General features: G+C 53.0%; 9 protein-coding genes across 9 annotated transcripts; 6 read left to right on the top strand and 3 right to left on the bottom strand.

Moving 5' to 3' along the window:
* Positions 1–975: 975 nt before the first annotated feature.
* AYL99_07081 (hypothetical protein) lies at positions 976–1,302 on the top strand (the record flags this gene model as incomplete). Its single annotated transcript, XM_018838590.1, has 2 exons — positions 976–1,176; positions 1,228–1,302. 2 exons carry the CDS (start codon positions 976–978, stop codon positions 1,300–1,302), a joined length of 276 nt encoding a protein of 91 aa, XP_018691358.1.
* Positions 1,303–2,758: 1,456 nt separating this feature from the next.
* AYL99_07080 (hypothetical protein) lies at positions 2,759–4,033 on the top strand (the record flags this gene model as incomplete). Its single annotated transcript, XM_018838589.1, has 2 exons — positions 2,759–3,419; positions 3,546–4,033. The coding sequence occupies 2 exons, from the start codon at positions 2,759–2,761 to the stop codon at positions 4,031–4,033; spliced, it is 1,149 nt and encodes a 382-aa protein (XP_018691357.1).
* Positions 4,034–4,677: 644 nt separating this feature from the next.
* Positions 4,678–5,175, top strand: AYL99_07079 (hypothetical protein; the record flags this gene model as incomplete). The annotated part of the gene is made up of 2 exons (XM_018838588.1): positions 4,678–4,784; positions 4,860–5,175. The coding sequence occupies 2 exons, from the start codon at positions 4,678–4,680 to the stop codon at positions 5,173–5,175; spliced, it is 423 nt and encodes a 140-aa protein (XP_018691356.1).
* Positions 5,176–5,900: 725 nt separating this feature from the next.
* Positions 5,901–7,163, bottom strand: AYL99_07078 (lipoyl synthase, mitochondrial; the record flags this gene model as incomplete). The annotated part of the gene is made up of 1 exon (XM_018838587.1): positions 5,901–7,163. The coding sequence occupies one exon, from the start codon at positions 7,161–7,163 to the stop codon at positions 5,901–5,903; it is 1,263 nt and encodes a 420-aa protein (XP_018691355.1).
* A 434-nt stretch (positions 7,164–7,597) lies between these two features.
* AYL99_07077 (hypothetical protein) lies at positions 7,598–8,506 on the bottom strand (the record flags this gene model as incomplete). Its single annotated transcript, XM_018838586.1, has 2 exons — positions 7,598–8,029; positions 8,120–8,506. 2 exons carry the CDS (start codon positions 8,504–8,506, stop codon positions 7,598–7,600), a joined length of 819 nt encoding a protein of 272 aa, XP_018691354.1.
* Positions 8,507–11,001: 2,495 nt separating this feature from the next.
* On the top strand, positions 11,002–12,048 carry AYL99_07076 (hypothetical protein; the record flags this gene model as incomplete). Its single annotated transcript, XM_018838585.1, has 1 exon — positions 11,002–12,048. The coding sequence occupies one exon, from the start codon at positions 11,002–11,004 to the stop codon at positions 12,046–12,048; it is 1,047 nt and encodes a 348-aa protein (XP_018691353.1).
* Positions 12,049–13,627: 1,579 nt separating this feature from the next.
* AYL99_07075 (hypothetical protein) lies at positions 13,628–14,353 on the top strand (the record flags this gene model as incomplete). The annotated part of the gene is made up of 2 exons (XM_018838584.1): positions 13,628–13,936; positions 14,069–14,353. 2 exons carry the CDS (start codon positions 13,628–13,630, stop codon positions 14,351–14,353), a joined length of 594 nt encoding a protein of 197 aa, XP_018691352.1.
* A 1,114-nt stretch (positions 14,354–15,467) lies between these two features.
* Positions 15,468–16,849, bottom strand: AYL99_07074 (hypothetical protein; the record flags this gene model as incomplete). The annotated part of the gene is made up of 4 exons (XM_018838583.1): positions 15,468–15,941; positions 16,032–16,602; positions 16,695–16,737; positions 16,810–16,849. 4 exons carry the CDS (start codon positions 16,847–16,849, stop codon positions 15,468–15,470), a joined length of 1,128 nt encoding a protein of 375 aa, XP_018691351.1.
* A 627-nt stretch (positions 16,850–17,476) lies between these two features.
* AYL99_07073 (hypothetical protein) lies at positions 17,477–18,774 on the top strand (the record flags this gene model as incomplete). Its single annotated transcript, XM_018838582.1, has 2 exons — positions 17,477–17,788; positions 17,851–18,774. The coding sequence occupies 2 exons, from the start codon at positions 17,477–17,479 to the stop codon at positions 18,772–18,774; spliced, it is 1,236 nt and encodes a 411-aa protein (XP_018691350.1).
* Between the last annotated feature and the right edge of the window lie 778 nt (positions 18,775–19,552).

Here is a 19,552-nt window from a genome sequence, read left to right as displayed (position 1 = left end):
ATCTGAATGGTCAGCTTCTCTACTGCTAGGGTTCGAGAATATACGGATGAAGGTGTATTACATGTTAACGGTGACGGCATTCGTGGGCTGGTTCTCTGACAACTGACTAAAAAAAGGAAAAGGGCTTGAGATTTCAGCTTTGGGGTGGAAATGCAGGTGGAAAAGAAGTCTACTATGTTTTGTACAATAAATGAGTTCATTTGAGAGCAGGGCCTTTATTCCGAGATGTCCAATCCTTTGAATCTGTCGGACTCACAATTCTCATGTTCTTGCTCTGCTAAGGTTACCGGTAGGGACATGGTGTTGTGAATTCGTACTTCATCCCCACGGCCCACATGTCCCACCACCACCACCACCACCACCACTGAATAGAGAGAGAGATCTGGTATTGACAGTTCGGGTGATACTGACTAGCTTAAGCAAAGGGTGATCCATATGCACTTCGATTTGTCCCACTAGGATACCCACATTCTTTGGTGTCTGGAATGAATAGACCCTTTAATTCACACAGAATTTAACGTGCTACAACTGGGCGAAGGTCAGGACATCCTCCAAACCATAACGAGGGCGGCGCCGCCAGGCCAGAAGAACGAGAGGCAGCCGCTTTTTTCAACGTGTTGAGGAGGGTTCGAGTCTACGGTTCTACCCAGGTAGATCTATCCATCTGCTTCTACCAGATGTTCTCCACTACCACCCCAGGTTATTAAATTCAGAGAGGTTGATAGCGCTTTAGGTATGGTCGAGGGTTATCAAGGCTCTAGTGGCTTTAGTAACCAGTATGATTCATTTCTATGCCCACTAGCCCAACGCTAATTCGCCGTGTCCCCTTGAGATACATCTACAGCTCAGTAAATCCAGATTGAACCCTACAACAATACCCTCTTTGACTTATTTGTGAGAATCTCTCCTGCTGCTGCTGCTGCTGCTGCTCCCAGCTCCGGCTCCGACTTCTGTGGAAGGACTATTGCCGCCACCATGGCTTCATCTGGTGATCTGCAGCCGGATGAAGTTGAAGATGAATGCGGTCTTGATTCGGACCTATACAACTATGATATCGCATTCACCCACAAGACCAAAGAAGAGCTCAGACAGCTTTTCGGAAAAGTCAAGAAAATGACGTCTCTCGTATCCGATGAGGCGCGAGCGCGGGTCGGTTCCCGGCCACGCATATTGCATGTAAGAGTGATTCCTCTATTTACAGATAAAAGCACGTAAGCGCATTTTCAGATATACTTCTCCTACACCTGGTTGACTGGACTTCCCACCGCAGGGACCATAGCCCTGCGCGAAATCGACCGCTAGGCTTATAGCCTTGTCCATCTTCCAAAATCCGGCAAGATAGAGATGGTATGTTACCCGGAGATTCTCGTTCCTTTCGACAAGCCCTTTGTTAATATCGACGACCGCTCTTTATGAGGAGGAAATGCGATTTTCGTGAGCCACAATCAGGAGCTATGGATGATCTACGCCGTCGACAATACCGGGTCGCCAGAGTTATGTACTTGCGAACTTAAACCTTCGAGATGGATCACCAACAACAGGGGGGAGAGAGAAAATTTCTCCAGCTTCAAGACTGCCTGTCTCTGGAAATTCCTACAAGATCTTGAGTGTGCTACTTTCGAGGAAGCCCAACGCCGGGTCCGGGCCTCTGGTCCTCGTCTCGAGATATTGAAGGACGACGTCACAGGTATTATATCGCTACTGGAAGAGATCCCGAACGACAGGCCATCATTCGAAAGCTCCTGGTATCATGACAGGATTCTTTGAGATATATATCTTGGTGTTGGTGCGAGCAGTCGCGCTGGCCGAGAGTTGCTCTGGCTGGTAGGGGAGAATCCGGATCTGCCCATCATCAAGCTGGAGTTCAAGAAAAGGAAGCAAGATCCCGAAGAAAGGATCCCATCTAAGCGACAGCTCCGACGACCAGAGAAACTTGGAAGATCCAAAGTTGGTGTGGTTGGTCGTCGAAGGAGGCTGTAAACGAAGTGTTATTCGACCTCTTGCTGAGCACACGCAAGAACAAAATTATAGAAGCGGTGAACAGCAATAGCCGATTGCTGTTGTCGCTGCTGATCATCAAGAGAAACGTGAGTTGGGTCAACAAGTTCATAAACACCGTCAAGGTCAGCCTTGACTAGAAGTATTCAAGGGGCTAGACAATACTTGTCATACGCATCCAAGGAAGCCGCCTCTGATGTTTTCAGAGGACTTTCATGGACTTGTATAATATGACTTCGTTAATTCTCTGACACTGTATTCGAACTTGCCGTGTCAATAACAATCCACCTACAGAAGGACTTCAAGGTAGTTCAGCGTTGTAATTAATTACATGCCAAATAGACAGGGACTTGACACACCCGGAGATATACATCCTTCGAACGCCAATGGCCCTCTGGGCCCAGCAGGGTTCGTCAAACTTCCCGTCAATAATAACGAGTTCTGTTCGCCGCGGGCTGACTCTCTGCTCCATCCTCCAATTAGAACTCTTCCAAGAGGTACGGTACGTACCCAAGAAAAAGACGATCGACGGCGTCATGCATGTCAAGAAAGGGCGGGGAACGAAGAGGGAAAGAAAACAAAAAGGAAGTGAAAAAAACAGAGAAAAAAAGGTATATCCATTCTTAGAAACTCCTTTTTTTGAGCTCATTCTCTCTCCCTCTCGCTCTCGCTCTTCCACTCACTAACCTACATTTTACCTCTTGCCTCCGGTATATATCCTCTTTGATCAGTGGGTGTATCGTGCCCCACAAACAAAAATATGCCTATCCCCACCGAACTGGTCGGCAGTCTTCCCCGGCCAGTGTACCTCCAACAGGCCTTTGCCGACTACGACGCCGGCAAGATCTCCCGTGACGAGCTCATCCAGGCCCAAGACCGAGCTGTCGAGGACTCGTTGAAGAACCTGGCCCGGACCGGTGAACTGTTAATCACGGACGGCGAACAGCGGGCGAGTTCGTTCGCCACGTATCCCATCACCGACACGCTCGGGGGCACCGGTCTGTCGGACAACCTCGCCGCGGACGGCCAGTACTTTGCCATCTTTGACGATGGGCACCACAGGCAATTGCCCCGCCTGGTCAGGGGCCCATTCAAGTACAAGACCTACGCCTACGAGAACCTGAAGCGGTCGATGCCGCTGGCCGGCGGGCACCCGATGAAGCAGGCCGTCATCGCGCCGTCCATGATGTACCTGCTGTACCCGCTCAACGGCACCGTCGAGGGATACTCCCGCGAGGACTTTGAACGCGACGTCGTGGACGAGTGCGAGAAGGACATCCGCGGCTGTTTCGCGGCCGGGGCGAAGCGTGTGTCGATTGACTTCACCGAGGGGAGACTGGCGGCAAAGAATGACGCGAGGAATCCCTGGACGGGCGCCCACCTGCTGCAGAAGTTCATCGACATGAACAACCGTGTCCTCGGTAAGTGAACCATCCCAAGACGTTGTGGTCGGGGAGGAAAGGCGGGGCGAGTGTGTTCTGTTTTCTTTTCCTCATCAGTTTGAAATATTGACCTGGACCCCCTTCTCTCGGCCTGGTGATTTCTAGACCGCTTCACGCCCGAAGAACGCAAGAACATTGGCATCCACACCTGCCCCGGCGGCGACTGCGACTCGGTGCACTCGGCCGACGTCGACTACCACGAGCTGCTGCCGTCGCTGTTCCAGATGAACGCGGGCTACTTTCTGATCCAGCTGGCGTCGGAGAAGAACAAGACGCGGGTGTACGAGGAGATCGGGCGTACGATCCGCAAAGACGCCCAGGGTGTCAAGCAGGTCGCCTTTGTCGGCGTCATCAACCCACTCAACCCGGTGGTCGAGTCGCCGCAGCAGGTCTGTGACGCTCTCGTCGAGGCCGCCCAGTACATCCCCACCGACCAGCTCGGCGCCACGGACGACTGCGGCTTCAGCCCCTTCAGCATCGACGTCAAGCCCAAGCACAAGAACAACCCGGACTATGCGCGCGAGGTTGCCTTCCAGAAGATTGCCGCCCGCATTGAGGGCGCGAGGATGGCGAGCGAGCGGTTGGGGTTGTGAATGGCTAGTGGTTCGACTGAGAAGGAGGAATCTCAGTGTGTAGCTGTGGGCTTATATGACGGGAGAGACGAATATATTTGAGGAGGAGAAAGGAAATGTACATAAAGCACCCGGGAGCTGGCCAAAAGTTCATGCTTGCTTGCCCATCTTTCAACAAGATTATTCCCTGGTCAGGAGTGTTACATACGTTGCTCAACGCGGCTCAGTTAGTCGATCGTTTGCCCGGTGACGAACAAGCTTGTGGATATAGATGTGGACATGGAAATGGAAAAAGAAGGCATTTCCAAACAAACAGTGCAGAAACGTGCACAGTAGGTAGCGAGTTGCATCTTGAAGCACTCTTGATATGTATGTCGTCGGTGTTCAGACGTGTATGGTGGCATCTAATTACAGTATTATGTGAACATGTATGTAGGCTCTCAGCCACCCAGATTCCCCCACCGGCCTCGCCTCTCGCCTGCTCCCTTTCCACCACCGTGTTAATCATTTCATTCTATTCCTCTCCATCACTCTCAAGGCTCGAGAAGCCCTAGACCAGTATCTCCTCACTTAATACTACCAACAACGACGCCTTCCTGACACCCTATTTCCAAGTTCCAACCCTAGCCAGAGCCAGTCCTGCGCACAAATTACAATTACGAACCATGGACAAACCCCCTTCATCGGCATCACCCTCATCCTCGAACAAGAATAAATCCCCCTCGCACGGAACCGCAAACTACATCTCTTCGTCAGGGCACATCTTGGAGACGTAAGTCCTCATGATCTCATATACCCCGTCTATCTGTGCTTCGGCGTCCCAAGAACTAACGAACTGTCGTTTCAGACCCCCCCTCTCCGCCCGCATCTCCCGCCTCTCCGACGACATCTACAACTTCCTGGGCCTGTACTTGGTGTCCCTGTTCTCGCTCGACCCCTACACCGCGGCCCAGAACAGCCAGTTCAACACCCGTGGCCGCCCCAACGCGTACCAGGAGCGTCCGCGCTGGAGCGGTGGCGGGACGAATCGTCTCGGCGGCGCCACAGGATCAGGGAGCAGTTCTTGGGGAAGAGGTGGCAGTGGAGCTGGAGGTGCTGGACCGGCGAGGAGGATGGGCGGTATTGACGATGTGCGCGCCCCGGAGTGTGGAAGCTGTGGCTGAGGTCCGTCTCAAGTGATTGTAGTCTCTGTGGATGTCTCAGAGAGGTGCAAGGGGAGAAAAGAGAGACACAGAGAACAGAAGGAGCCCCAAGACGACCGTGACCGAGACTCCTTATCGACCTACCTACCGAGATACCTACCTACCTACAAGCAAGGAAGCAGAGAGTAAGAGGTGTCTTGTCCTCCGACGACGCATATGCCCGGGCTCACTCTGGCTGCTGCAGATTGACCGCAGGACGTGCGTCTCGGGGCTCGATGGCTCACTATCTCACGGTCTCTCGCTCACTCACTCACTCACCCTATAACGACAACCAAACGCTGTGCTCGGAGCAAAGCATTTCAACTCCAGGCTGGGACGGTACTTGAACAGTCGGTGAAGGGGACCGTTATCATTGTTATTGCGTGGGCGTCGGATGGCGTCTTGAGTGCTCGAGCAGCAAAACTGCTCCCACGTATGGGCTGGGCATATTTCATACATTGGCAGGCTTCTCAGACCGGGCGCAGAAGTGTCAGGCATACAAGGCCATTCATCTTGCCGTCAAGAGCATGAATGCATCCGGGTCCTCAATCTACTATAGATCAGAGAACGCCTATGGGAATCGACAAAGTCTCCACATTTGCCCTTTCTTTCCTTCTCCTGCTGAGACGTATTCGATCACGAGGTCGGTGATAGACACAGACCTCAATGTGTCAGCCCCTCGCCTTGATATCAGAACCATAACCAAGTCAAATCTTTCCAACCGACACATCCTTCACAGCTATGGCTCCTGCCAAGTCCGCATTCGCTGTGTCTCCCCTGCCGGCTCTCCTCTTCTTCAAGACATTCTCGATAAATGCTTCACCCGCTTTATAACTGCTCCTCACCAATGGTCCACTCGCCACGTATAAAAATCCCATTTCCAGCGCCCTAACGCGCCACTGCTCAAAAACATCCGGCGTAACATACTCGTGCACAGGCATGTGTCTCTTGGTGGGACGCATGTACTGGCCAAAAGTGACGACGTCGACGTTGATGGCACGCAGTTCTTTCAACGCATCCCAGAGTTGGTCCTCGGTCTCGCCAAGGCCCAGCATGATCGATGTCTTCGTAATCAGGCCAGGCTGTGCTGCTTTGGCGGCTTTCAAAACGCTGAGCGATTGCCGGAACGTCGCGCGGCGGTCCCGCACTTGGGGTGTCAATGCCTCGACGGTCTCAACATTGTGCGCGTATACGTCCAGTCCTGATGTCGCAACGAGTTTGACCATCTCCAAGTCCCCCGCGTAATCTCCGGTGAGACATTCAACCAAAATAGCTGGTGCTTTGGATTTGATCTTGCGCACCGTCTCCGCGAAGTGGTGGGCTCCTCCATCCGCCAGATCGTCTCGGTCGACACTGGTCAGGACAACGTAGCCGAGGCCCCATCGCGAGAGCGCTTCTGCCGTGTGTTCAGGTTCGTGCGGATCCAACGGAGGAGGGGCCTTGGAGGTCTTGACGCTGCAGAAGCGACAACCCCTGGTACAGGTGTCCCCCATCAGCATGATCGTCGCAGTGGCCGCGGACTTGCTGCTTCCGCCCCAGCAGTCTGAGATATTGGGACATCGAGCCTCTTCGCACACCGTGTGTAGATTCAACCCGCGCAGGTCATTTTTAATCTTCTTGTAGGAGGAGCTGTCGGGAATCGGCGTCTTCAGCCATGAAGGCAACCGGGTGATTTGTTTCTGCTTGCCCTTGGGTCCCACAAGCGCAGTCTTCAAGGCGTAAGCTTCCGAAGGTTCCAAGGGCGGTTCTTTCCCCGACACAAAATCTGAGAAGGACGGGCCAGCATTGAGCTTGTCGGCGAAGGTGGTCGCACGCACTCGACGTTGACTGGTGGGGAGGTCATCGGTCGTGGTGGCCAACGTCCGTGAGGTGGTTGACGCTGACGTCGAGGTCGAAGGAAGAAAGACCTTGAATGGAGATGACCATGGATGGCCGTTCAGACAGCGGGAGCGAGGGATTGTAGCAGCCATATTAGAGAGCCTTGAGGGCTTTACAGAGATGATGAGAATGGTGTCGGTTGGGATGTGGCGGAATCACAAAGTCGTTGACATATTGAGTCCGATTGAGCGGCTAGAACCGGCGAGTGCCGCTTTTACAGCCCTACCTCTCATTTCTCATGCCGGCAGCAAAGCCGAGTCCGGCCAATCTTGCGATTTTGTTTACATATGGAAAATAAGCGATTTGAACCATTCCATCTCATAACCACCACAACCTCCCTCAACCATCCTCAGCTCATACGTGCATCTCCTCCCTGCTGAACCTCATGCTGGCCACCCGCCCACCCGTCACGTCATGCACGGAAGAATACTGGAGCTTGCCCCACCAGCAAGATGATCAGTGATTATTCCTGCAGGGTACGTATTGTGATTACGCTCGAGTCGGTCGGTACCTGCCTTTGGCCTTGTTACGGCTTGACGACATCCTGCTCGCCTGTCATGAACATGATGCTCGCCTTGATCAAGACACTCAACACGTCGAGTTCATCCTGGTGCCTGGGAGCGTACACTATCAGAAAGGTATCTCCTATGCCCCACATGTTCCTCAGGCCACCAAACCACCACGGTTGAGTCCTGGCACATCGATGCCGTTGAGCCCAACCTCGTTCGATGAGGATTTTGGCGTCTGCTGGTGAGAAGTAGAGGTGCAGCGAAGTGTCTCCATGGATATGCCCCAGTTCGCCATTGGCGATGCGTGCAATTTCCGGAATGTTGTCTGGCTTGGCAAGTATGCTTGGATGCACAAAGAGTGCATAGTGATGTTTCTCGACAACCGAGAGTCTTTGTTGCAACAGGCTCGGGTTGTTTTGGACATAAGAAGAGAACAAGGCAAGTACGCGCTGTCCAGAGGTCAGTTTCGAAGGCGCCACAGCTGAATTACATCACGGTAGTCTGGTGTCACGGACTCCAGCTACCTTATGCCCACTCACTGAATTCATTTCTTGGTCTGGACACTGACTGAATTGTCTTTGAGGAGCGATGCCAAGGATGACTGGCCGCCGACCCATTCGATCTGGCAGCGCCAGAATCTCCTTGTGAGCCCCATGTTCGGGATAGTCTCCCGTCCACGTGGTATCCCGAGGGGCGAGCGTGAAAGGTCTGACCAGAATATGGACTTTGAACCAGCCGAATATGTCATGAGAGGGACCTCCGACTCCCAACGATTTGAAGAAGCGGTAGTCTTGTATGCACCACCAGATGAAACTGGCCAGAGAAAAAGCGAGGGCGACGTAGGAGAGGACTGGAGTTACCCGCTGGAGGGCAAGAGCAGCGGGTGGATGAGGATCGGTGACGTTGGGAAGGTTATAAACATCCATGGTTGGGATTGTCAGGGCAGATGGGAGGGTTGGGAGGGAAGGAAAGGAGGAAGCAAATATTGGTATTCGACCGGCAGTTTTATGTGCGAAAAGTGAGTTGAAGAGGGCGGTGTGATTATGGACGACTCGAGGGCCAGTTGAACGCCGACGGGCTCTGGTTTCCTGGCTGCGTTGTTGAAATGCATGTGAGGTCTCGAAAAGAGAAGGAAGGAGCACATAGATTTCGGGGACATAGCACGTATCGGAAGACCTACCGCCAAACTAAAAAGCCAACGGACGGTCAGTCTCACACAGTAGCAGGAGGAAAGGAAGGGCGGTCCATTGGGAGGAAAGCAAGAGGAATGACGAGGCAACATGATCTGATGTAGCTGGACCTGAGTGTGGACCCTCATTTGTCTCTCGGGAGGATTGACTGATGCCCAGTGACGCAGGGCAGCCTCAGAATATGCGTGAGGTCACTTGGACACCCACGAATTTCTCGTATCATCCTCTTTCGAGACGTGCAGCTATCCATCAGCCGGCTCCGTAGTTCGACTTCTCCGCAAGACGTGGAGTGAGTTCCTGGCCTGGCTTCCTCGAGGGAATAGCCTATAACTGAGGGGCGATAGCCGACCATATTTCGATAGGTAGGACGTCAGGGAACGTGGTCGGAGGAGGAGGTGCATTTACACGATGTTCCTCTTCAAGGAAAAAAAAAATCAACAGGTTCAGGGTTTGCGGGAACAGTGGCAGGGACGTGGGGGGGTGGTCACCTCGAGCGTGGTGGGAGCGTGGGTTGTGCAGAGACGCACGCCTGGAGATTTAGTTAGCTGCACCTATTCCGGAAAAACCGGGACTGGCCTTGCCAGGCACCACGGGGGACGCTGAACGAGCACACCCATTCTGCAGCTAAACAGTCACGCGGGATTTTGTCCAGAGGCACCAGACGAGAGCATGCCATGACATCAACCGGGGATGGTTGGCGACCTGCACCTCCTCTTTTTCGCTGCATATTCCTCCGAGTTTGTTGTGGTCTCTCTCCGCCTATCAGGTTCGCGACGGGTGTACTGGAGATGGATCTGCGTAATTTTGTGTGGTTTTGCGTCCAAGAAGACGGGACAGATAGTTTAAGGCATCAAAGCCATTTGTGAAACCTTGGTGAGCTGTTCTTTGCCCCAGGATCAATCAGAGGTCAACGTTCACGCGACGTGCGAGAAGCTGATAGTGTTACTGCCACTAGGTTAAAACCAGAATGCCACGAGAAACAATTGCCTGCCTGTGCCCCACGATGACCGATTGCCTGGTGCAGTACGGAGTACGAGGTAGAATACGAAGAGTCGGCCTCGGAAAAAAATCCAACTATCGGAGTCTGGGGTAAATCGGCTGATGGTGAAGCCTGATCCAGAATTAGGTTGTGGCGTTTGTTTCATGGGAGTTTCTCGCAATGAATAGAAGCCCTGAAGGAGCTTGAGGCTGTCGGTCGTGGTGCCAAAGCGTGGCATTGAGGCTGAAAGATACTTCACCGCAGAAAAAGAAGTGGCACAATCCGGCGAGAAGAGAGAACCGTAACGGCAAAGCAAGAAGTGACCCAGATTCATTTTTATTTGTAAGGTAACCAGCTTCTGTCTACTCTTACACGGGATCTCGACCCTCATTACCTCGTAATAACATAAGGAGAAAGGATGCAATTATTGCTTCGAAAGTCGACTTGGTCGGGAGCGCACGTGCGCAGTAAGGAGTGCGTTCTTTTCGACCTTGTTCAGCTCTCATGTCGCATCGGCAAGGCAAAACTATTTTTCCGTTCCCGGCGGTTCTTCAGGAGAAAATCATCCCACCTTGTGATTCCCCTCTCCGAAGAAAAGCCCCCCCTGAGAAGGTCAAAGGAAAGATCCTATTTTACGCACCGCTATCTGTAGGTGTCTGCGTCATCCACCTCGATTTCTTCATCTCCATTGCCCGCTCCAGCCGAGTCTAAAGCAGACTAACGTGCTCGCACCGACAAAACTGCGCCTTTTCAGAGGAGCCAATTCTTCCCTGCGCCCAGGCCACCACAAATCCACCAACTGCGGCGACTGCCTTGCCATCTGGTGTTCTCTCCAACACAGGTGTTTTCGCCTTCATTGTTCCATCCCCCTGTCTCGCCGATCCACAATATTACCTACACTCCTGCTCAGTGACGACGTCGAACATCTACCCTCGCGCGTACCCAAGCACAGAAACACCACCTTTTTTCTCCCTTTGCCAAAAAACCCAGTGAATCAACTCATCAGGGTAATTCACACACTCTTCATCCTCCCGGTCTTTCCAAGTCCTTCACCGTGGCGTCCTCAAGTCTTCAGACTTGGCCTTCCGATCTCCTGCGAAATCTCTACAGCCTTGCCCAACCAGTCCTCCGACATTTGCCTGCTGACTTCCACAACGACCTCAACCTTCTTCTGACAGACTACTCCACCGCCTCCTACACCACCCTTGCCGCCGTCCTCCTCTCCCTCATCTACCTCCTTGTCCGCTATCTCATGAGCAGCTACGGTAGCTACGTCGCCTACGGTGGTCGTAGTGGGGGCTCGCCTTACACCAGCTCCGTCGTCGATCCTTATGCTCGGAACCTGTCTAATCACTTCGAGTACATTGATGCCGATCATGGCATGCTTCAAGAGCCGCATCGTCATTCCGTGTCCAGACTACATGAGAATGTCCCGATAGAAGACCCCGATGCCCCCGATGTCATCCTCGTGCGATATATGGCGTCTCTGTTTCCCGTCGAGTTTCCTCCATATTCCATCAGCGAAGAGACGGCCTATGTCGGTCAGCTGAGAGAAGCCGTCGCCCGATACCTCCAGACGGATCCCCGAAGAGTCAGACTGGTGTACAAGAAACGCGACCTCAAACACGATGGGTGGCCCTTGCGAAAATATAACATGAAGCAGAACAGCGAGGTGGCAGCCATCAAGACCGAGGCTATACTGGACTACAATGATAGAGATAGTCATTCCTCGGGTGGTGAGGATGTCCCCGAGCAAAATCCTCGACGCCGGCCGCGCGCAGCGTCTTCAGTCCGACACCGCAGCGACGAAAATCTCCCACAGCAGAGACCTTCGGCACCCTCCAACTTCCTCCATCCCAATGGCCATCTTTCTTCTGGCACAGCATCCGAACGACAGTCTCGCACCACTCTGAGACCAGAGCCCGAAGACCGTCCCCTGCGCCGCGAGCCGTCTCGCACCAGAGGAACGTCCCCCCACCCCTCGCCGACTTCGACCCCAGTTCCGCAGTCCCTACCAGCAGCAGATCCGAACACCCCATTGGGAAAGTTACAAACTCTATCAGATGTCTATCACGAGAAATGGCTTCCCCTGTGCCGCAAGTTCATCTCCAACCCTCCTTCCTCAGCTCAAGAACGTGAGAAAGAACACCGAAAGTTGAGCGAGAGTGTGATGACCCACATCATTCTCAAGGCGGATGCGATCGACGTGGATTCCACCGATGCACGAGGTTTCCGGAAAGGCCTTTTGAACGAGGTCCAGGAGACAATGAAGAAAATAGACGCCGTGGCTAAAGGATAAAGGAACAACGAATTGGTTCGTTAATGTGGCATCGCTCAGGCGCAGGAAATGTTACTACTGGTTGAAAGAATTGTCTTTTCACTCTTACTCTGTATGATTGAGCATCAAATTTTACTTGTGACGGCGCGGACTCTGTATCGGTGTGCGGCCAAGAGCAACGATGTGAATGATAGAGATGGTTTCTCGGCCGCCATCGGAGCATTGCGTGGTGGAAAGCATTACAAAGCACATGAGATGCGTGGGCATCCGAGCTACTGATATTGGCACATAATAATTGGACTCATGGATCACCTCCCTAGCCGGCCAGAGTATGTGCAAGCAAGAAGTCCAGGGTCACTAGGCTCAGCCTACCGGCTGTGCCGGTATCACGAAGAGCTAAAGACGCACTATTTGTCTTGTTGCATCATAGAGACACATTACGAGCTTCCATTTCCATCATGACTATTGGGTTGGTGAAGAAACCGTCGGTATGTCCTGTCCAGCAGCCAGAATGTGCTGAAACAAACAGGTCGGTTCCATTGCAAACATGAGGCACTGCACGCAGGCTGAGATATCCACATCCTGTGGATAACTATGATCGTATTTCAAGGCGAGTTGTCTATCATTGATTCTGCTTTGCTTGCGATAGGTCTGATCGTGGTCTCGTCGCTTGTCGCAAGGCTGCAGGCATATTTGGATCACAACTTTGCATATTTCAAGCTTCCTTTTCCATCTTACATACACCTACGTTTCCCCCATCACGGTGCCAACAACCCTGAGATCAGTGCTGGCAATTCTATGATCAGCATTTCTCCATTATGTCCCCAGGTTGGTCGTTTACCCTTCAAGCAACCTCAGGAAGATCAGCCCAGAAGAGGAGATTTGGGCATGGAAGCCTTTCCTCAAATTTGTTCGACGAGAAAGAATATCAAAAGGATTCTCCTTATGCCAACGTTCCCTCGTCTCCATACAGTCGGTATCCAGGCAACGATGCAGGCACCCTCGCCGCAGGCAGCCTTGTGGGAGGTCGAAAATGGCACGCTGTGTCATATATGCCGGCAACGGACATGGAGAGATGTGTTTCACACTCACAGAGCCCGTCTACAAAAAAATGTAGTGCTGGAGAAGAAAATAATTCTACCCACACCGTCATTTCTGGATCAAGAAAGCCGTTGTCTGCTGCTCAGATGAGAATCTGGTTATATTAAGAGTGCTCACCCTCCAAGATGCCCCGCCCTCATTCTGTCTCTCACTGCGTTACTGTGCTCTGGTGGAAGGAGTTTCAATCTATTCATTCTTTAGTCTTTGTCCCTTTGGCAACAGCAAAGTTATTCCTGCCCTTGCTTTTCTCTTTGCCTTGAATGCCACAATTAGGTGTGAAAACTAGGCCTGCTTTGTTCGATTTCTTTGCAAGGGCAGGATTCGGCTTTCTCCTCCACAGCGAGAGCTGCGTGGGTTCACTCCTTCCTTCCTGTGTCTACACAAGAGCAACTAAAGCAACGCTGGCTGGCAAGCTCTTATTGAAACCAGCTGAAAAGAAATCCCAGACACTCCCTCAACATCGATCAGCATGCGATCGACGCTCCTGACAGGGCTCGCCATGGCGGTTGCCGCTCTCGCTCAGGGAGACTGGTCAGGCTGGTCCCAGAACCATACCCATGACATCGATTCTGATGGACACCGCAACCATCCTCGTGGCGAAGAACAGAACACACATGGCCCTGGCGCCCACGGCCAAGGAATAAGCAAGTGCTGTCTCAACAGTACTGATGTCGACTACTTGGTCAAGGGGTACACTTACTTACTCCAATACCCTGGTGGGCCAGTGTTCAACGACACAGCCAACAGTGTCCTCTCTGATCAGTTCACCGTCTGGAGCGACTCCATCAACACCTTGGGGAACCGCGCTGTAAGTTTTGTCAACCGCATTGTCCGATTCCTTGCATGTATTTTCATCTTTTCCATATCCTCTTCCCATCTCCACTTTTTAGCCCATCACTGAATGTCCCTTTGCTCTACTAACCCAGCTCCGATTGCACAGCTCGGGACACCGGCGTATCCCTCCCTGCAGGCTTTCATCGCCTCGCAAGCGGTGACCCCACCCCTGCCGACCGTCCAGACACTGTCGACGTCGCATACCTGCCACCAGATTTTCTGGCGCTGGAACGCCAGCGGGATCGGGAACCAGCAGATGCGCGTCCAGGGCATGATCGCGTTGGACGTTGACGTGGCCGCCATGAAGATTGACACCGTGTACTCCGAGTTCAACACCGCGGCGTTCTGGACCGATCTTGGCAACAAAGAGTGTCAGGGAACAAAGGACTAAGCATCCTCGAGCCGTGATAGGAGACAAGGACAGCAAAATAGAACGCAAGGATGCTTTGATGGGGAGGGGAAGATCGACCATCTATATATACATGCAGAAGGGGAACGCGTCCACTTGCATCTGGTCTGCCCACCAATTCCGACAGATTCCGAGAACCAGCTCATGTTTCCCTCGGGAGACAAATCCATCCACCAACATCCCAATACACAGAAAAGCAAGAGACTGGGTAACATTGGCTGCACACATATACGTACAAGGAGCCAATTGATGCTTGGAATGATTGTTCTTCGCGAGCCCGCGCTCACACAGACACATACACAGACTTCTTTGAGGCGCCGCAGCAAATCTCCTTCGCATTGACCGTGGAGTTGCGACAACACCAACGGGGATCCGTCCCGAAGTGCGCAGGTCGCACCACTGCCCCCGTAAGGAATCGCGGGAGAGTAAGGGTGAGGAAAACAGAAGTCGAGATGCAGAAATATGGACGAGCACATGGACGAGATGTAGACGTAGGGACGGAGGGGGGACGTGCGGCGCATGATGGAGGGTTATGGGCCGCGAGCGAACGAAACACCTTCGAAACAGAAAATCCTGACCACGACGACAACCGGAGTCAGATACACCAGCCAGAGTAACAATTGAATAAGTGTTTCTGTAAGAAAACTTGGCGAACCGGTTTAAAAAAGGCATTGGAAAACTCATAGGCGATTATTTACATATACTCAAGACGGCCAGTGCTGTGTGCAACCTACGTTCCAAGTTTCCATATCTCACATCCCATATCGATCATTCTGTTTCTTTTCTCTTGTCCCTGTCCTGTTTTCCCACCTCCAGTTTCCGCATCGCCAAGCTGCCACAGCCAGATCACCCTTTCAAATCTCCGACAATAACTTTATCAGGAAGTCTCGTCTGATGACGGCGCCGAATCTGCAATGATAGTGAAAAGATATATATTAGCACTGAGGGCCCCATATCACGGTCTAAGAAAGCTCCTTGTCGTAGATGGAGGGAGGACTAGAACCAGACCTGCCGTATCGATGATCGTTGGGGTTGGACAAAAAGGCAGAAAAAGCATTGTCTGGGACGGGCGGGCAGGGTTGGTTGAATCCGTCACTTACCCATAACACTTGACTTGTGCGACCAGCCTCTCAGTCATTTCGTTCAAACCCTGGATTTTCATCGATGGGAAGCTCGGCGACTGCCGGACATAGTGCCATACTTGGACTGGAGTCAACTCCGAGGCCTGGTCGATGGGCAGGTCATCGGAGATGGCAAGAAGGCGTTCGAGCGTCGCTTTCGGGGCAGGCCAGGTCAGGGAGGAAGAGGGTGAAAGGGAATATGACGTCGTCGCTGGTGAGAGTGGCGAGGTGTATGTGTTTGTGGGTGCATATGGTGTCGATGTCGGAGGTGAGGCCGAGGAAGAGGATGAAGGAGACGGATAACAGCACAGAAGGGCCGCTGAGGCTGTGTGGACGTGGCCGTGGGGTGAGCTGGTCGATATGGAAGGGCTATTTTCTTCCTCATCGTTCTGGCGGAGGTGAGGGAGACATGGAGATTCGAGCCTGAAGTTCATTCCATCTCTCAGTGTCTTGTTTGGAGGGTCAGGTTTTGAGATGGGGCTTCGTCAGGAGCATGGGAAGGAGGCTATCGAGTGCGAAGTGGACTTGATATCTCTTACGTACTTGAGCACAAATTCCATCGCAATGCCCACGGCGTCCAGCTGGGCCACCAGGACCGTCGTCGCGCCTCTCTCAGGGCCTAGAGAGGCTGGAGCTAGGGATAGAGCACGGCTACGCGCATTTTTACCCGTACTGGGTGGCAGAAAACCAATACCTTGCCTTTGATGGACATGCATTTGAATCGGCTGACCGTCCTCTGTTTCGATCCAGACAAGAGTTGTACTGGAGGAGGCGTTGCGGCTGAAGGATGCACTGGTCCCACTCTCACTCCATCCATTGGGGGGTGGTGAGAGGTAAGCCGGTCTCAATGCGCCACCTATCTCAGGGGCGAGATTGAATTCTCCGGAGCCAGGTACAAAGCCGCTCTTGTTTAGGTAGGCGTAATCGTATTCTGTCCATGATGTCGACTTGTGCAGCTCGGCCTCGCACTGGGCCAGTTTGCTCCTCGTCACGGCCAGATCTCGCTCAAGCCGGTCAACTTCACTCTGTAGCCTCACTTCGGTGACTTGCAGGCGCCGGACGGACTTCTCCAGGACGCGAAGATATTGGTCTCGTCGTTCACGGAAGGTCCTGGTGTACCGATCAGTCACTCATCCAATCCCGACTGCATCAAAGATCTCAAGATCGCAGCTGTCCGATTCGTGAGATGTAAGATCACTGACTTCTGGGCCTTGCGCAGCTGTTCGCGCCTGTTCGCGACCTTGTCTAGATAGCATCCCGAGTCAGGGCTAGGTTTCCTGGGAAAACGTGTTCTTGGGGAGATATGCAGGTACGTACCCTCCACGGATCGAAAAAATGGTCGGAATATGTCCGACATTGCTGCATCTCAAAGCGAATACAGATGTCGTGCCCGCTGATAGAGGAGAAGCTGGATGAACATGCCAACGAGAAACACAGACAAGGACCTGGAGCGATGGAGCGATGGAGCAGCGCTCCCGTCCAGAAACATTCAAAGATGAAAGCGACTTGTCTGCCATTTGCCGTTTCGCCTACGTCTCGGCCCCGCAACCGTGAGCCTGACTAGCCCCCTGGATTCGACGCCTCGCGAGTGGAGCCTCGTTTGGTTCTTTGCGCTGATGGATAATCAGATTCTTCCTGTTTGAGATTAGCCACGCCACTACGCAGTCGAAGCCACACGGGGCCAATGTCCGAACAGGAAATAAAGTATTGGGTAATCCAGACAAAGGACCCGGGGTTCTAAAACCCTTATACAGCCTGTTGAGATTGCAAAGGAGCTCAAGTGCCGGAGAGAGTGACTCCAAAGTGGTTCCAAGGATTGTTCCAATGGATGTATTTAGCCGTGTCACGCAGTATAAAGCCGGAGCAGATGCACCAGCATGGAATGGAAAACGCTGTTCAGCTTCGTGCAGATAGAAGTATTGCCAATTCCAATTCATCATCTTACCTTGAGTCCGAAAGACATCGACCGGTTGTGGTAGCAAAGATGCTGAAGAATTTATCCCAATCCGTCCTGCTGTTGGCGGCCTTAACCGCCTCCGTCAGAGCCGCACCACCACACCATGGCAAGTGGGGGAAAGGACATTCTCAATCAGCAGGCGCCCGAGCGATATACTTCATCACCAACGATGCCAGTAGCTCTGTTGCAGCAGTGCCCGTTTCCCCGAATGGCCTGCTATCTGAAGGCAGTCTGACTCCCACGGGAGGCGATGGGGGCGTTAGCATTAATGGAGCCACGGGCAATCCTCTCCTTCCTGACCCTTTGATCTCGCAGTCTTCTGTGACCATCGCTGGAAATGTAAGGGACCTTTGCAGTGTGGAAGATTATGATACCTGGGAAGTTGCTGACAGCCGCGCCAGAACATCTTCGCCGTCAATGCGGGCAGCAATACCTTGTCAATGCTGTCAATTGACCCGCAGGACCCGACGAAACTCACCTTGATTGGTGCTCCTGTCAGTCTCCCAGGCCAATTCCCCAACACTGTCGCTGCGTCGGCCAGCAACCGACTGGTCTGTGTCGGGACAACCGGTGTGACCAATGGCGTCTCCTGCTCGTCTTTCTCCGAGAAAGGTCTCGGCCCAATGGACGGCTTGCGCTCCTTTGACCTTGTTCAGACTACTCCTCCCATGGGTCCGACGAACTCGGTCTCCCAAGTATTCTTCTCCGAGGACGAGTCTCGCTTGTTCGCGACGGTCAAGGGCAATCCCGCAATCAACACCACCGGGTTCTTCTCCGTGTTTCCCGTTCAGGGAGGAGGTTGGCATGGGAAGCCATCACTCTCAACGACGGACACTCGCAGCTCCCCGGCAGGAACCGCCGTCCTGTTCGGCTCCGAAGTCATTGCTGGAACGTCGAAGGTCTTCGTGACAGACGCATCTTTTGGTGGTGCCGTCATATCGGTGGACCTCACAACCAACACAGCATCAACTGTGGCGAAGCAGGTCATCGCGGGTCAAAGTGCCACCTGCTGGGCGACGATTTCACCCGTGACTGGGACTGCGTTCGTGGCGGACGTTGGCGTGAACCGTCTGGTGGAGATGAGCTTATCAGACGCCAGCATCATCTCAATCCTAGACCTATCCGCGAATGGGGACCCGGGGCTTATCGACATGAAAGCCGCCGGCAACTTCATCTATGCTCTTGCTCCGGGCAACGGAACTACGCCTCCAGCGGTGACTGTTTTGGATGTCTCTGGAGGGCCAGGGTCGGCAAAGCAGGTCCAACACTTCCAACTGGCTTCGATGGGCGTGGACAAGCAGGCGCAGGGCATGGCGGTATTTTGAGCTGGAGCACCTTTTCTAGATTTGAGACTATTTCCCAGAGATTTCTGATGGAAGGCAGTGATATCTTGTAACGGAATTTTATTTTCGCATAGCACTCTGGATGCATCCGGAGGTTGACGTTGATCGCCTGGTGAATATGCTCGAGGCAGGTCCCAGTTAGTGTTGCTGTTCCTGACTTACTCCACGGGACCTGAGCAGTAAGCTTGCCGGAGCCTAGAGAGCCTCTTAGTGTGACCCCAGCATTGCTTTTCGCTCCAAGACCGATACATCCCCGCAAGAAGGTGGGCGCTGATGAATCACGACCTTCGTCAAGAACAATTTGTGGGGTCTGGGAGTTGCTCGTATATCCCCGCATTCCAGTTTGCAGGATAGGGAGAGGGTGAGGCCCGATAGGAGATAGGAGAGGCGCTGTCTCGGCTTGTGGGAAGAAGTCTAGCCAAGTGGGCCAATTACATCTGTGGTGGTCTGTTAGTGAGAAGGCCGCACGGAGCTGATCGAGGGAGGGAGGTAGTAACACACCTTTGGTATTGGAAATGATGATCTGTTCAGGTCCTGTCGTCGTGCTGATGTTTCAATATATTGCAACTTTGACAGACCTGCCAACACATCACGGTGGTACGGAGGGCGCAGATAAGAAGGGCGCAGGCGAGAACTGGCTAATATGTACCAGCCAGTCGGCCAAATTGGGCGAAGTGTGGCTTCGCCTCTGCGCCGGCAACACTTCACGTCCCACAAACCACTCCGTACTATGTCCATCGTCTTGCAACTTCCCACCACA

Source organism: Fonsecaea erecta (assembly GCF_001651985.1).
Source record: "Fonsecaea erecta strain CBS 125763 chromosome Unknown Scaff6, whole genome shotgun sequence".
NCBI classification, from domain to species: Eukaryota; Fungi; Ascomycota; class Eurotiomycetes; order Chaetothyriales; family Herpotrichiellaceae; genus Fonsecaea; species Fonsecaea erecta.
The sequence above is the reverse complement of the archived record's forward strand: the minus strand, read 5'-3'. Positions and strand labels throughout refer to the sequence as shown.